General features: G+C 46.1%; 1 protein-coding gene across 1 annotated transcript; it reads right to left on the bottom strand.

Annotated features, from left to right (window-relative positions):
- Positions 1 to 13,958: 13,958 nt before the first annotated feature.
- LOC103739744 (ubiquitin carboxyl-terminal hydrolase 17-like protein 6) lies at positions 13,959 to 15,578 on the bottom strand. Its single transcript, XM_008840218.1, has 2 exons — positions 15,551 to 15,578; positions 13,959 to 15,451 (listed from the first exon to the last, which is right to left on the bottom strand). Exons 1-2 carry the CDS (start codon positions 15,576 to 15,578, stop codon positions 13,959 to 13,961), a joined length of 1,521 nt encoding a protein of 506 aa, XP_008838440.1.
- Positions 15,579 to 16,208: the final 630 nt, after the last annotated feature.

Here is a 16,208-nt window from a genome sequence, read left to right as displayed (position 1 = left end):
ATATGTTTGCAAATTAACTAATAATGTCTTAACAAACTAGCAGAGTAAGAATTAATGATAGAGTTGCAACAAATTGAATTACTTTTCTTAAGGAACATTCTAAACCATACCCAAGCCTGTACCCAGGTAACCATGAGGGTTGAACCACATCTGCCACTGCCTAGGACACTCCATAAACAGCTGCAGAAAAGAATGGAAAGGAAAGACAAGCTATGCTGCCAAAACATGCTACCCTCATTCTTTTTCCTGTGGTATTATATAAGTGCTGTGGAACAGAAATGGCTCCTTTTTAATACCTTTAATCTTTCTTCCTGGGCTCACTGCTTTTTGAATCCCAGTGTCTATAGGTCCTACGAAAAGATATATTAGGCCATCAGAAAATTCAGTAGGCTGCTTCCAGGACATGCCAGAAAACCAAACTCTTCAGTACTGACAAGAGAAAAGGAAGTAAACAGCATTAAAAACACTCCACTGTCTAAATACAGTTCATAGGACAGTACTTTAAGTAAATAGGAATAAATTTTAAAAAATAAGATGGTCCTCACCTAAACTTGGCTACAAACCTTCATAGCTGCATTTGCTTACCCTCCTAAGGAAGGGCTTAGAGAGATAAAAGGATGAAGTTGGTGAGGTATATGGTCAGTCACATTCTTCCTTCCAACATGCTTGCTCTGGAAAGTACTCAGGTTATATTATATAATGAAGCAAGTCATGAGATTTAACAGTTACTGTTATAACTGGGCACTTTCTTACTCTGGACTAGGAGCACTTGCTTATGGAGTTTCATAGACATACATTCTACTCTGTTTTCCCAATTGTGAATGCACTCAAAGTGGTCAAGTCATAAGTTTCTGTATATGGTGGCTGCCTTAGGGGAAGGGCATGGGTCTGGGTGTAGAGATACTCTCATTTACCTGCCTCTTCATTGACACATGGTTGCCATAGTGATCTTTTTTTAAAATTTTATTTATTATTAATTTTTTATGTGTATGTGTGTATTGCCTGCATGTAGGTTAATGCACCCATGTCTTGCACTGCCTGCGGAGGACAGAAGATGCTGTCAGACTCCTTGGAACTAGAATTATAGACAGTTGTTATCTGCCATGTGGGTGCTGGGATTGAAACCCAGGTAGAACTTGAACTCACCTTGTAGACCCAAGCACTAATTGTTCCTGTATTTAAGTAAACCTTAAAACTTGGTTTTAAATTTTTTTGTTAATTTTATTTTATATGTATAGTTTTGCTAGCTAAATCACAAAGCCATCAATAAAATATATCCACATGGTGTTTTATTTGTAATCCAACTTATAGCTGATTGAACAATACTTAACATTAAGTGTGTTTAAATCCAAAGGAATACCTTTTTCACATACTTGTGCAAATTTTTCTTGCAAATTGTGTGCATGATTTATGAATAACTATTAATCATATTATATATATGTCCCTTAACATTTTGCACATGTGAATCAAAACCAGGAGTTTCAAAAGGACCAGGCACATAGTTCCATGCTGCCCTACACCCTCACTTTGATATTTTGCAATTTCAGGTCATGTGCATGGGGGAGGGGCAATAAAGTATCTCATACTGTAGCTCAAGGTGGCCTGGAACCCACTGTGCAAACCAGTTTGACTTGGTATTTAAGGCAAATTCTCCTGCCTCAGCTTCCACAGTGCTGAGAGAACAAGGTGTGACCACCCGCCCTCATCACTAACAACCCAGGTGTTTGCAATGAGAGGAGAGACACAGTCACTGTCAGGGAGGACCTCAGGGTCCCAGAGGGAACATGAAGATGCAGAGTTGGATGCAGTGTGCTATGAGTGATTTGGGATTTGCAGGTCAATAGGCCATAGCCTGTGGTAAGCACCTAAGGTGTTTCCAATGTGACAGAGAATCCTGATCTGTTGATGCTTAGGAGTCATCTTGTTGAGATGGATGCAGTGGTTGAGAGTAGCCTGACTTTGGAAATTATTTTTATTTTCTACGTATGAGTGTTATGCCTGCAAGTATGTAAGTACACCATTGTCATGTAGTGCTCTCCAAAGACAGAAGGTGTTGATGTCCCGAAACCAGAGTTATAGATAGTTGTTAGCCACCATGTTTGTGGAGAGAGAGAGAGAAAGAGAGAGAGAGAGAGAGAGAGAGAGAGAGAGAGAGAGAGAGAGCAGGAAAAATTACCATGCAAATTGGAGGACCAACAAGTACTTAATTAAACAATAGATAGCAAGAACAAAGACTATGAATGATCTGGTACAGGAATGCTTCTCTACTCACTGAAAAACAGAAAAAGGTTAATCATGAGTCATTCTTTCAAAACATGATAAATCAAATGTGATCAGTTAAACTCAGTGGGATAAAATGAGTTTTGCAATCATAAACTAACAAGTTGCAGTGGAAGGAGTCTCCTAAAACCGTGCATTCTCAAAGGAAAGATCTCACAACTAGCATGGAAGCTCAGATCCAGCAGAAGAGCAGAAGTGCGTTTAGCATACTGGTGCGGGAGATGCTGCAGAGGAGTTGGGAAGGAACAAACGGGAACTAGAAGGATCAGGTTATCCTCCAGGGACAGAGGGAGAAAGGGCAGCTCCTTCATCACCTGTGCAATCTATAGTTGGAGGTATTAGGGCACATCTATAATCTTGGCAATACTTGGCAGAAACACAGTGGATTCTGGAAGGCAGAGAGGTAGAGAGAGTTGTGCCAATTTTGGACAATACCTGAGGTGTTCCCTCCTCATTCTCTGTTCCTCAGACAAGATCAGCAGAGGAAGCATCTCCACGTTTCCCCTGGGAACCCAAATGGGGGACCAGCGAAGCCACATGGATGTGACTGGAAGTCCTGACTGTTTTGCTGACAGTGTCCTCTTTGTGGCCTGTTGTTTTCCTCCAGTGTGTCCTGTTTTGTAGCCTTATGTCATCTGTGCATGTCAGATGCTTGAATCCCCTCACTTGCCACAAAGATTAAATTCTCTCATTTCATATTTCCTAGTTTTCTTTCACTTTGCATAATTGTTTGGGAACTCTGCTGTTAAGGTCGCAATGGAGCTCAGTGCTAAACGGAGGACTCCCTTTCTCAGCAGGGGCCTCCTGCTCTCTGCCTGACCTTATTTGGATAATGTCTCCAAGCTCAGATGCCTGTCCTTATTTGAAACATGACCTTTGGCACATTTACCTACAAGAGCTGCCCCTAGGTTTTTTCCTGTATGATAATTAGGCATTGTACTACAGCCAGGCAATCCCACCTCCCCTCTCTACATGATAGGGTCCTCCTGCCACATTCAAATGGAGCATGCCATGAACACCTATCAGGTCAAGCTTTGGTTGCCATATATTTTCACCCTATATATTCCCCAAACCCCCGTTGAATAAACGAGCTGTCTCACTCAAGCTGATTCCCAGAAGGTTTATTCCATCATACTCATGACCATCCTGACCGTCGTGTCCCTGCTCCCTGCCTCTGCTCTCTTTGCTCTTGGGGAACAGTAGCCACGACCTGGGAGGGATGAGAGAGACCCACACATAGTGATTTTCTGGTTTGTAGTTTCTTTGGTTTTTAGACAAGTTCTCCATGATATAGCCTGTGCTGTCCTCATAATCACTGTGTCACTGATGATAACCTCGGTGTCCTAGTCTTTCTTTATGAGCTCATATAAGAAACACAGTCTACATGCCTAGCTTGCATGGTGACTTTTACATTTCTTTTTATTATTTTTTTATTACTTTTATTTTATGTGTATGGGTGTATCACCTGCATGTATGTGAGTGCACCTGTGTTGTGAAATACCATGGACTTCAGAAGAGGGCTTTGGATTCCCTTGGAATTGGAGTTAAGGATGGTCCGTAGCCACGATGTGGGTGCTGGGAATCAAACGTGGGTCCTTTGCAAGAGACATGATGACTTTTATGTTGTAACCTGTAACCAGTTCACACTTGGTGACCACAGACTCCTTCCTCTGTATCCATCAAGCCATATATTTATTTATCTATCTACCTGTTCATTACTGTTATCATTAGTAAAAGTTTATATTAATTTATGTATAATGCTCCAATATACACAAAAAACACATTTCGGTTTTCTTGTAGTGCAGACTTCCTACACGGAAACTGGATGCAATGATCAACATTCTGCCTCTTGGAGAGTTTGTATAACTCATGTGGGATATCACATCCGGAGCATTCTCAAAATAATATGACATAATAAATTATTTTACTATTATATGCTGTCTGTGTTATTCTCCAACTTCTACTTCCATTTGATGCTGAGACAGGACTGATGTGTAATGGATGTGTGGTTTTTATTTTCTGCAGCATCCAAGCCTGCCAATGCTCATTCACAGGACCAGGAAGATGCCTGCAGTGAACCACACTCCAACTAGTCTGCCACTTGACCAGAAATCTCAGAGGAAACACACATACCCTGCAGAGCCTCCCATCCAAAGCCCTGAGCCCACCTTCTCATCTCCAGGGCACCTCAGAGGTGAAAAGGAGGCTACCACAGGTATCCCCAAGCCGGTGTCCTTGTACTATGTCGCAAAGCCTTCCCTTGAGAGTCTGAGGGGTCACAGTCCACATGGACACTCTCAAGGTCCAAAGTCTGCTTCCAGAATGCATGGAATGGGTGAGGTGCTCAGCAGGCACTCACCAGCCCTGCGTCCTGATGGGAACACGTATCATGCCCTACATACATATAGAAAGGTCCCCAAACTCAGCTTCTGGGTACCAGGCAAAAAGCCTCAGACATCTCCATGCAGTCTAGTCTGAATCCCTCAAGAAATCACAAGTCACTTCTTCCAAACCCCTTAAATTGCACTTTCCTGTCTGCTTTGATGCTGTCAAAGCCTGTCAGGATTACTAGGCTTGGACTACAAGAGTCATCCAAAATGAGTCTGAAGTATCTCAGCCCATATTCCCAAATGCAACCAAGAGAGACCATAGAGCTAATCTCACCTGATTTCTGCCCAGCCCTGCATCAAGTCTGATCACACATTGTCTAGCCATGATCCAGGCCAACATCTCAGGATGGTATTTAACAGACTGAACAGTGATTACTGAGCAAGAGACCTGAGGAACCAGGCTGCCAGGTCCCAGTGAGTGTGCTCTCCGAAGACTTTCAGGTCTTCTTCTCTTCAGAGGACAGTGACTGGGATTGGGACACCACATGAAGGCAGACACTCAGCCTCCAGGATCAGGAGACTTGCAGGAGACTGTTTGAAGTGAGGAGCTGAAGACAGAGGGATCTGGCTCAGCATCTTAACTCAGATCTTCCATCAGTTCCAGGAGCTTTTAGAGCTCTATTTCCATAATGTCATGCACCTCTTCCTTGGCTCTTACAATCTTTCCACCCCCGATTCAGAAGATGTCCCTGAGCCCTGAGAGGATGATGTTTAATATAAAGTGTCAGTTTGCCTAAGACCCATACAAACTGCAGCAGTAAAACCCCACCATAGAACTGGGGAAATGGACACTAGACCCCAATCTTAGCTGAAGAAATATTGGTACTGATTACTTTTAGGATGAGCTGTTCTTCATAAATTGACAGAATCTAGATAGGCTGACTAGACCTTAGGAGATGAGCTTGTGCTGTGAAACATCTGAGGACCCTAACTTGACACAATAGACCTTAACACAAACAATAGAATGAGTGAATTCAGTGGGGTGAGGGGTTATGAGACATACTGATGGGAAAAGGGATATAAAGATGATTAAGATTGATTGAGATGTTCTGTATGAAATACACAAAAATTCAATGAAAGTGTTTTAAAAAATTAAAATAGCTTAAAAATTTTTATCAGTAATCACAGGAATACTAATTCAGGGTGGTGATCTCAGTCGTTCTGGGGAAAAGACTGGAGGGTGTCACCCAAGTTCCCTTAGGGTCCCTTGCTCCTGGTGTGGGTAGACAAACCACATAGCACATCTTTATCTGAATTTTTCATGGATTATACCCTGGGGAAGGGGAATAGAGTAACTTATAAGGCAAACACCCAGCAGTCCATACAAAGGCTGACACCCTGTGCCCTGTTTCTGTCAGTGGCTCAGTGGCCTGCAGTTCCAGATCCCTTCCATGCCCTGGCTGTAGTCACTGCTAGCGTTCACCCATGCACTGTAGGCCCATGGTCTCACCCAAGGTTGGTAAATGCCCCCCTCACGTCCACATGGGGGAGACACCGGGGCCATTTTTCCCGCACCATGCTGTAGCTCCAGCTTCTGTTCCAAGATGGTGCCAGAAAAGCTCCTCCCTTCAGGGCTAACTCTCCACAGTGAATTCTCCACATTAGGCCCTGCCCCGCCCCCCCAGGACCCAGGCTCATTGTGACACACCCCACCCCTTTCCTCCACTCTTACAATCTTTCCGCCAATCTTCTGCTAAGGTCCCTGAACCTCGGAGGGGGTGACAGATGTAGGGCGATCTCTCTTGTATCATGGCGAGATAGTGACTTCGCTGGCCTTCCCATCGTCTGTCTTCAAGCCATGGCCATTGATCTATCTCAGTGGTGTTTCTTCTACTATAAAGACAAATGGAAGGAAGTAGGCACATCTAAACAAACATGAATGTAAATACAAATGCCTAGAGGATATCCCAGTAGGTGTACTATAGTCAGTAAAGAGTATACATGCAGTGGCTTCCCCACTGGGCCCTGTAGTCTTTCTTGACACAGGGGGTTGGCCTGGTCTGCAGCACCAGATGTGTGTTCCACCCCTAGGAGTGGGCCTTGTCCAATTAGAAGTTTGTCAGTTGTACACATGTTGGTCAAGCCATTATTACACTTGTAAGCTGTCCTTGGTATGTCCATAGTGTGCAGCACGTGGGGTCCATTTTTGAGGAGAATCATAGGGGTTCCTTTCTTCCTCAACCATCTGCATAACACCTTCTGCGCTATGAACATCATCCATCCAGTGGCATGGAGTTTTGGTTTATTTTTTTTTTTTTGACTTAGTCTCAGCTCCATCTCTTCTTCTCCTCCCGTGCTCACATCATGCAGTGTCTTCAGCAACATGGCCTTACTGACCTGCCTATTGTACAATCGACATTAGTGGCAATAGCCTTGGTGAATTTGAAGACCTCTAGGATCTCTCTCTGACCAACAGTTCATAGGGGGCCATCCCACCCCTGGTACTGTAGATTTTCTTAACAGTTGTATGGTGTGGGAGCCTCTATTTTTATCTTATCCAACCATGAAACTCCCAGGAATCTTATAGTTATAGCTGGCCTTTGCTTCTTCAGGTATTTTTAGAATGGGTTTCACATCTGTGAAACACTCGAAGGAAGGTTAACATCATATATTAATCATAGACAAGGTCTAACACAGCATGGAAAGGTTTTATCCATTTGTATTAACTGTTTTCTCCATAGATCTTTGTTAGGTATCATAGCATTGGTATGAGGCATTTATTTGGTTAGGTCTTTACTCTCTTTAGTTATCCCTTTGGAGTCATTTCATACTTGGGAGATTTTACATGGAGACTCTTTGTATTCTTTTAGTCTTGATACAGTTACAGGTGGCTCCAGTTGCCTGATCTTGCACCGGACTAAGGAGGCAGGGGGTTTCTCCCGTTCCTGCTGCACTTGTTGGTTCCCTGAGTCATGCAGGCCCTGGGTCTGCCTCCTGACTGTAGCCATATCTGTCATCTCTCCATTGACCATACCTGGCTGCTGGGGGAGGCCTTTATGGGAAAAACTGCCTCCACCCCAGTACAGCCTTTATCAGAAGAGAAATGCACCTTATTTAATCTTTGAAAATTCTTAACCACCCCTGGGACAGTTTTTATTCTATAATGCCTTTTGTAAATTGTTCATTGGGTTTTAAAGCCTTCCAGAAACTTTTTAGTACCAAATTTGGTTTTCTATCATTTTATCTCTGGGAATTTGGGCTCAACATAAATCTTGCCACATTTGTCTTCAAGAAATCCATTTTTTTTTTCTGTCTGGTCTTTTCTATATCTCTTGTATAGTGGTCTGTTATTCTACAGACACGTTTTTACATGCTGGTTAGAATCATTTAGGTCTGCTAAAGCCTCTCTTGTTGCCCCCCGCCAGGCCCAAACTCCACTGCTACCAGGAGGCCATTGCACACCTGTCCCCATCATGGAGGGTTGGGCAAGGAGAGAGATGGATGGGGCGAATAGGGCTTCAGGAGGTGGTGAGTATGATGGGAGAAAACACCTGGGAGACTGTGTCAGCAGGGAGCTCATTTATTACAGTGGAAACAGAGGTTTATATAGGAAAGTTTCACAAAGAGGTGGGGTTGGGTTCCTGGTGGGCAGGCAGGTAAGGGGAAGGAGGGGACTTCTAAGGCTACGTGGCCTTTGTCTTGTCCTCCGGTCACATGATTTACAAGAGACCCGGTTAGGATTAAGGAATTAGAGACCTAATAGTTTTGATTGGGGGTTGTTGGGTAAGAGACAGCGTATCTAGAATGGAGTGGGCCAGTTTCCTGCCATCCTCACTAGGAGGTCTCCGGCCTGGCCATGCTCTACATTTCAGGCACTCCTAACTTATCCCAACATATCCCCCTTTATCTTTTATAAGGGGTGGGTGCCATCATATTCAGAGAAGGTACTAGGGATAGTTTGGTATTGGACCAGGACTCGGGTGGTGGTGATTTTAATGATGTCCTGTATGTGACTTTGGAAAAATTGAATTAGACAAGGTGCCATGAGAAGCAGGGTATATAAAGCTAGCAGGGGCCCTAAGAAGGGTAAAAATCAAGCAAGGAGGGGATTGGAAAACCATGAAAAGAAAAATCCTCAGGGTGGATGAGCTGGTAATCTTGACAGCTGCCTTGAGGAAGCGAATAGTGGGAAGAAGGAAAGAAAATTATGGAAGCCATGCAGGTTTAGAGCCTGCCTGGAGGTCAGACACGGGGCTGACTGGCAGTCAAATGGCCAGGAGAAGGAAGCTTTAGAGAAAAAGTGAAGAACTACAAGATGCTAGGAGCAGCCCAGAGCCTTAGAGAAAGCAGGTTTAGTAAGAAAGGCAGGAAGAAGAAGAGGAGAAATTGTTTCCTGAAGAGCTCAGGAAAGCAGACAGACTTACAGAGGCCTATATGGCTGTGGGTGGTCTGAAAGTTCTGGGGGGGGCGGGGGGGTCAGGGGTCTGAGCTAGTTCCAGGCAGAAATATTTACTACCTAATTAACACACCAGATATTTTGCCCATCTATTTAGCATAACTTAAGATGAACCTGCCTTCCTGGGAGTGGTTTTATCGCCAGGTAATTGACCAGTGAGACTGGAGAGGTAGGTCCTCCAACAGATAGACAATTTTATAGTCTGGACCAGTTTAATTTGTGGTGCTTATTGATAATCTAACATTCCCCCGTCTGAAAAGGTAACCCTAAAATCTTTTAGGGATAAGAACTCCTAAACATTTTTAACATTTTTGGCCTTTGGTCAGAGTATGTTGCTAAAAGGCCTAAGGACATTTAGACTTTTGGCCAAGAAATAAACTGGCTACTTTTCTTTGGGGTCTTTTTACCCTAACTGCCTAGCCAATTTCTACCTCCTATTCTCATCGCACCACCCTCTGAAGAGGTTTAGCCATTGCTGATAGGGAATTGGGATGCAGACCAGCCTGGCTTCTTCCATGCCGAACAGGGACACAGGGTGAGGCAATTGGGGTACCCCTCCAGTGGCTCTATCTAAAAGACTCCAAAATTGCATAACTCTTAACTATAGGTAGAAAAGAAGGTCCTTGACTATGGCCTAGGAAATGTGAAGGAGAAGTAAAGGAAAGAGTAGTTAGTATGACAATTTCTAGGCAAGGAACCAGGAAAATTCAGAACAGGGCAAATTTCAAATGTCCAGATTAAAGTCCATTGGAATTTTTGATGAGGGCTTCCAAAAACATCCATCTAATGGGTTCCTCCTCATTTTTCTTTTGCCTGCCAAGGCTGAACTAATGATTGATGAACTCAGGAGTTGTTGTCAGGCACTTTGATAACTGTAGAAGTGGCTAGAATCAGCTCCCTTTTAAATAGCCTCTAGATAGGGAGAGAAAACTAATTTAGCCATTGTTTTAGAAAAATAGTGGGTTGTTTCCCTCTGCTGTGGGTGGGCACTACAGTACTGCAAACCAAGAATTGAAGTCTTACAGCTGAGCAGCATTGTCTTATTAGGAAGAAAATCATCAATGAGAGATAATTGCCTAAATAACATCTCAAGTCTAATGTCTGGGATGTGTAATCCCTTGAACTCTTAATGAAATATACTGATGACTTTAATCTTTGGTTATACTTTCCTTTTGGATGTTTAAAAGCATATTGTTGGCCCAAATAAACCAATTTATTTTTACTCTTAAGGTCATATGGGGATTTGGTCCTCAGGGGGTCACATGGGCTTGGGAGGAGTCCCTGGCTCCTTGGGCTTTCTTTTACCAGTTCTGTCTATGTGAAGATAAGTCAAAGGTCCTGCTTGACCCAGGCTTCGTTTGGAAGCATGGAGGAAATGTTTCCTCTGTGTTGACCCTCTTCTTTGTAGACTGGACACTGGTTCAAGTCCACCTTGTGGTGTCTCCATGGCCTCGCTGAACAAGAGGTCAGGCTACTCACCACAGTTAAAGGACATATCGAGAGATGCTTCATAGTCCCCTGGAACTTAGTTGACCTTGGAGGGCAAGGAACAAAAATTGTCCCTTTAAGTCCCTCTGACCAGGTCACTATAGGCCTCAAAGTCTGGCTCTTAAACACCCTAGAAGGTTAGTTACACCAATCTAGTACTTTTAATTACATGTGTCATGTAGATAAAGCTTGGGCAAAAACCAAACACTGTTAAATAAACCTTTACTAGACATTCTTAAACTAATTGACTAAAGTATGACCTTAAAAATGTTAAGATTATTTATATATTATCTTTGTCTCATCCTTGATAGATCATTAATAAACCTGCATAGACTGCCATCATTTGGTTAGGCTTTTTTTATTTTTAACCTTTAACACATAAAACCTTTTTAATAAAATATCACCATTTTTACATTTTTTAAACACCTTTTATTTTTTTTATAACCATGAGACACAATAATATTAACAAATAAATTTTTATCTGTTGTGAGGGATATTATGCAATGTTTATCCCCTTTTTAGGTTGTAGTATCAAACCAATGTTTGATTACATTAAAGCTTTTTGAGGGGAACCAATAAGTTTATTGAGCTTAGTTACAGAGATGACTGAGGGGTTTCTGAGGTATTTGAGTACCTGAGAGTTGTACACTGGAAAGCCTTAACCCAGCATGGATCAAGCCTTTTCTTTCCAGCCTTCCCCAGATAATATATTTTAGTCCTCCCCAAACCCAGGAGACCATATGTGATTAGGGCCAAATTACATACAGTTGGCTGGGAAAAGCAGCTGGATACTCAGGTGAGTGTCCAATGACCCTGTTTACCCTGCCTTCTTTAATTAAAGAATATGATACTCAAGTCAACAAGTCGAATTGTGGTGATCTTTTGCTAGTGGACACAGCTGAAGTCATGAAGATGGTAGTTGTTTGACTCAGAAAAAAGTGGTGTGTAGTACCATCTTATTAAAAGAACATGAAATCTAAATTATATACATAAGATAATGTAATAAGTTAATATTACCCATGTACACACTATGCTTTATAAGGTCCCAGGTAAATTACATTAGTCTGTTAGCGACTTATTATTTTGACCAATTAGAGAATCTCATTAGCTACTTTTACTATAGACAGTAATATCATGAGATAAATAGTAATAATAACCTCTTTGGAGATTAGTTTACACCTTAGCTGTTCTCAACTGCACAATGCCTTTACTCTTAGGCTGTTTTGTTGTTCTCCTTTTCTTGTTACAGGGTCAGGGGGCCAGCCTGAGCCTGGAAAAGAGTCTTGAAGAACATATTTTGAGATAATAGGCTTGAGTCTGAAGTGGGAAGGCCAATCCCATCTCCAGAGTCAGCTTCAATGACCTCAAACAGCACATGACAATTTACCAATATAATTAATACAAAAAGACATTTGCTTTTCTTTAGCCTAAAAGTTTCAAATTGTTTACCTATATTTTACTTTTAAACTAAGGCAAGACTGTTAACTCACATGGTGAATTCCTTTGAAGAGGGCTGCCAGTCTGGATTGGAAAAAACATTTTAGATTTTATTATACATAACCTTGGATTAAGTACCCATAACTTGGGGGATAAGGAACATAGAACTACAAGATGCTAGGGGCAGCCCAAAGCCTTAAAGAAAGCAAGTTTAGTAAGAAAGGCATGAAGAAGAAAAGGAGAAATGCATTCCTGAAGAATTCAGGAAGCCTGACAGACTTACAGAGACCTACATGGCAGTGGCTTGTCTGGCATTCCTGCATGATGGATATTTTTTAAATTACATATTTGGGCATAAAGATGAGGAACCTCATCAGGCTTCCTCATTTCCAGAGACCTTCAGCTGGGATGCAGAAGCATGGGGTCTGTACTGGAATTTGAGAAGAGTTGGGTCCCCAGAAAGACGGAAAGTTGGACTCTGTCCCAGTGGGTCTAGAAATATGACAGGTCTGTGCTTGGCTGAGTTTATTTGATGCTGTTTTCCAATGACAAGCAATACACCAACTTCAGATCCCTAACTGGGCAGACTTGATTCCAAGAGGTGGAAGGAGTCTCCAGGCATAGGAGTTACACACAGTTGTAAGCCACCATGTGGGTGCTGGAAAGGGAACCTCAGTCCTCTACAAGAGCAGCCAGTGCTTCTAACCAAAGAGTGATCTCACCACACCCAACCAGTGTCTTCTTATATGTTGTCTTCTTATAAAATACTGAAAAATAGAGACATGTCTGTAGGACCTCACTGGACCTAGCCTTTCTAAGTTAAGTAAATATGATCTGCCACTTGAAATCTGATGGGTTTTTGTCTATGATGCAATGGGTTAAAGAGTGGCTTCAGAACTAAGGCTGGCATGAAAATACCAATGATGGGGGGAATATTATGTCCCATGGGGTCTTTCATATTGGCTACAGGAATATTCACAGTAAGCTAGCTGCTGATTTGTCTTTCTTCAAGAATGCTTCGAATCTAAGGCTGGCATGAAAATACCAGCGATGGAGGGGAATATCACCTCCTATGGATTCTTTCCTATTGGCTGCAGGAATATTCACAGTAAGCTGGGTGCTGATTTGTCTTTCTTCAAGGTGCCCTCAAAGGACAGCGCAGCTCTATCTTCACAGACCGTCGACCCCGAGTCCCTCTTTCTGAGGACCCAAAACTTCTCAAGTTCCAGTACAGACCGCATGCTTCTGCATCCCGCCAAAGCTCTCTGGAGATGAGGAAGCCAGATGAGGTTCCTCATCGTTATACCCAAATATGTCGTTTTTACACGTGTCCATCCAATTTTTCTCTCAGAGGACCACAGGCATGGTTCTCGGGGCAAAACAGATACCAACAAAGGGGGTAAAATCACACATTTATTTGATGAAAAGAATTTCGGTTCCACTACAATGAATCGGAGGTAGGGTATTGGGGTGGTGGGCCTTGTGAGTCAAGGGGCGGTTTGTACAGAACACATCTGTAATACCAACTAGGAAGGCGGGAGAGGCAAAGGCCAGTCAGAGGTAAAGTCGCAGGGGTCAAGCCCACAGACGGAAGGGGAGCACTTCTCTGGTCCGTTCTCGCAGTCTCCACGTCTGGTTCCATCCCCATCACGGGTCTCCAGAGGGTCTCTGCAGTGAGCTCAGGGGTCATCCTCGGGATGCTCCCCTTGGAGGGGGTGCAGATCACAGGAGAGGAGCCGAGACCTCGGGAACCGCGTATCCCGGCCGCTTCCCACAGTGCATCACTCTCACTCAAGGACGCCCGAGGGCCACTCACAGAGGAAACCGGTATTCGAACCTCCAACTCCTCGGGTCCAGACCTTTGGCGTCTCACTCCCGGCGGAGCGGTGGGAAGAGAGCCAGGCCCACCGCAGTCTCGGGCCTCCCGGGGTGTGGACCTGAGCCAGCGGCCCACGTGGCCGAGAGGACTAGCAGACGACCACCTGCCTCCTGCCCGCCTTGTTCTTCTTCTTCTTCTTCGCTCTGCTTCTTCCTCCCTGACCCGGGAGCCGCCCCGAGCTCGCAGACGCCGGACCGGGCCCTAGGGCGGCAGAACCGGTCCAGAGGTCATTCTCCTTGTCGGGGTGGCTTCGCCCCAGACCTTCTCCTCCGCTCCTTGAGCCGTGGAGCACGACGACGTGGGCCGGCAGATGGTGGTCGACCTTCCGCGGCTGCAGCGCGCACTTTGGGCGGTTCTGCTCCCGGAGCGCTTTCCACCGGTCCAAGGACAGCGCCTCCTCCTCCTCTGCCTCCTCTTCCCAGGGTCCCCGCGGTCCTTCGGCTCCCGGGCAGGGCTCGGCTCCGAGCTCCCGACCCAGGTCCCCGGGCCCGGCCTCGCGCTCAGGCTCGGCCCCGGAGCTCACGCCTACCGGCCCGGGGACGCCGTCCGCTCGGAGACGACTCTGCTGCACGTAAAACAGCACGTAGGCTCGCGGGTCCAGGACCGAAGCGGGGTCGCAGCGGGTGACGGTGGCGTCGTCCATCTTGTACCACTGGCCGCTCCCGGCCTTGGTGTAGCAGAAATAGTGTCCACCGTGGCAGCTCCGACCGGAATGGACCAGCACGGCATAGAGGATGTAGACCAGAGGGCCTCTGTGGGTGCCAGACACGTACGGCCGCAGGTCCAGCTCCTCGGGGTACTGCACCTCCCTGTCATCCTTGTCCCCGCCGACGCCCGAGAAGCGCTTCAACACCAGCATCAGCACCTTGGAGGCGGTGTGGAAGGTCAGCGTCCTGGAAGCCGGCACGTTCTTCTGACAGGAGCCGCAGTGATAGGCGGTCTCCCCGCGCAGCTCCTCTGGCTTCACCAAACCCTCCAAGGCTTGGTTCACACTCCGAGCCGCCTGGATCTCCAGAGCGATGTCCAGGTAGGGATCGAAGGTGTCGGAAGTCCCTCGGCAGTGGAGACACCGGATCCGGGATCTCCAGTGGCCCCCGAATATCTCACGGATGGGGGTGCTGTCCTCGGACCCAGGTCCCGAGTCCTCCCTTCCCCTCAGGCAGGACTCGTGCATGGCATTCAGAGTGAACATCAGAAACTCGTGGGCATCTTCCTGCCTGGACCTGTGGAAGGCCGCAGTCAGGCTGCGTGAGGGCCGGATCGCTTCCCCGGGGAGGCAGAGACTGCAGGCCACGTGAGCTTCCATGGCACACATGATGCAGCCCCCCTGGCGCACACAGCTCCGGGAGTGCTCTCCCGACAGCATGCAGTGGGCCAGAGGCGGCGTGTAGGTCAGGCACTGGAGCGCTGCGTTCACGTAGCAGCTGTTTCCCACGTTCTGCAGCCCAGCGCCCGCACCATGAGGTCTCCGCCAACCAAGACGGAGTTTCCCGCCGCCGCCGCCGGGAGTCAGCTCCGCTGCCACAGGCGTGGGATCCTGGCCCAGGTCTGCGGAGGTCTCCGACGTCGGGATCCAGGAAGCTGCAGGAGAACAAGAAGGCCGAGGGGCTTCAGCGCGAGCCCTAGCCTAGTGGGTGGAGAGGGTACCGGGTTTGCCAAAAGCACTGGAAGGAGACTCACCTCCGGACTGCAGCTCCTCAGTTGCCATGTCTCCAGGATGCTTCCTCCAAGTTTCCCGGTTGGAGTCTCCAGGGGCCCAAGGATGCTGTTGCTGTGCCTTTGGGAAAGCAGCTTCCAAAGAAGAACGTGGGAACCTGGAAGCTCCTGGCTTTATAGCTGCTGCCCGAAGCCACGCCCACTCAGGGGCCTCTGGAGGGGCCAATGGCTGGGAAGTCCTTGATTGCCCAGGACCAAGTGGGTGTGGTTTATCCTGTGCACCTGCGGGGCTGAGACTGCTCCCACCTTCCCGGAATCAAGTCAAGTCTGCCCCAGTTAGGGACCTGAAGTTGGGGCATTGCTTGTCGTGGGAAAACAGCTTCAAGTAAACACACCAAGCACAGACCCGTCCTATTTCCGGACCTTCCCCACCCGGGACAGAGTCCAGCTGGATCCCCGAGTGCTCTTCCATCTCCACACAGAAACCCAAGGTCTGGCCTGGGCCACATGGCCTTCGAATATTCAAAAACAGAAAGGTGTGTTCGCCCATCACCCCACCCTAGACGTCTCTTGAGGCTCTTGAGGTTCCCCATCCTGGAGACCGTGCAATTTCAGGCACCCGAGGAATCTGGTCCATTGATTTGGAGGGAAAAATAGGACCTGTCCCATTTGAGCGGTCTTG

The sequence above is a fragment of the Nannospalax galili genome, unplaced genomic scaffold (assembly GCF_000622305.1).
Source record: "Nannospalax galili isolate Female #2095 unplaced genomic scaffold, S.galili_v1.0 scaffold4061, whole genome shotgun sequence".
NCBI classification, from domain to species: Eukaryota; Metazoa; Chordata; class Mammalia; order Rodentia; family Spalacidae; genus Nannospalax; species Nannospalax galili.
This window is presented reverse-complemented; position numbering and strand designations above follow the sequence as displayed.

What these genes read in the sequence shown, in the direction of transcription:
- LOC103739744 (XM_008840218.1), bottom strand. Translation starts at nt 15,578, where the DNA reads ATGGCAACTGAGGAGCTGCAGTCCGGAG. An exon ending in TGAGGAGCTGCAGTCCGGAG is followed by an intron (nt 15,452 to 15,550) that starts GTGAGTCTCCTT and finishes GTTCTCCTGCAG; the next exon opens with CTTCCTGGATCCCGACGTCG.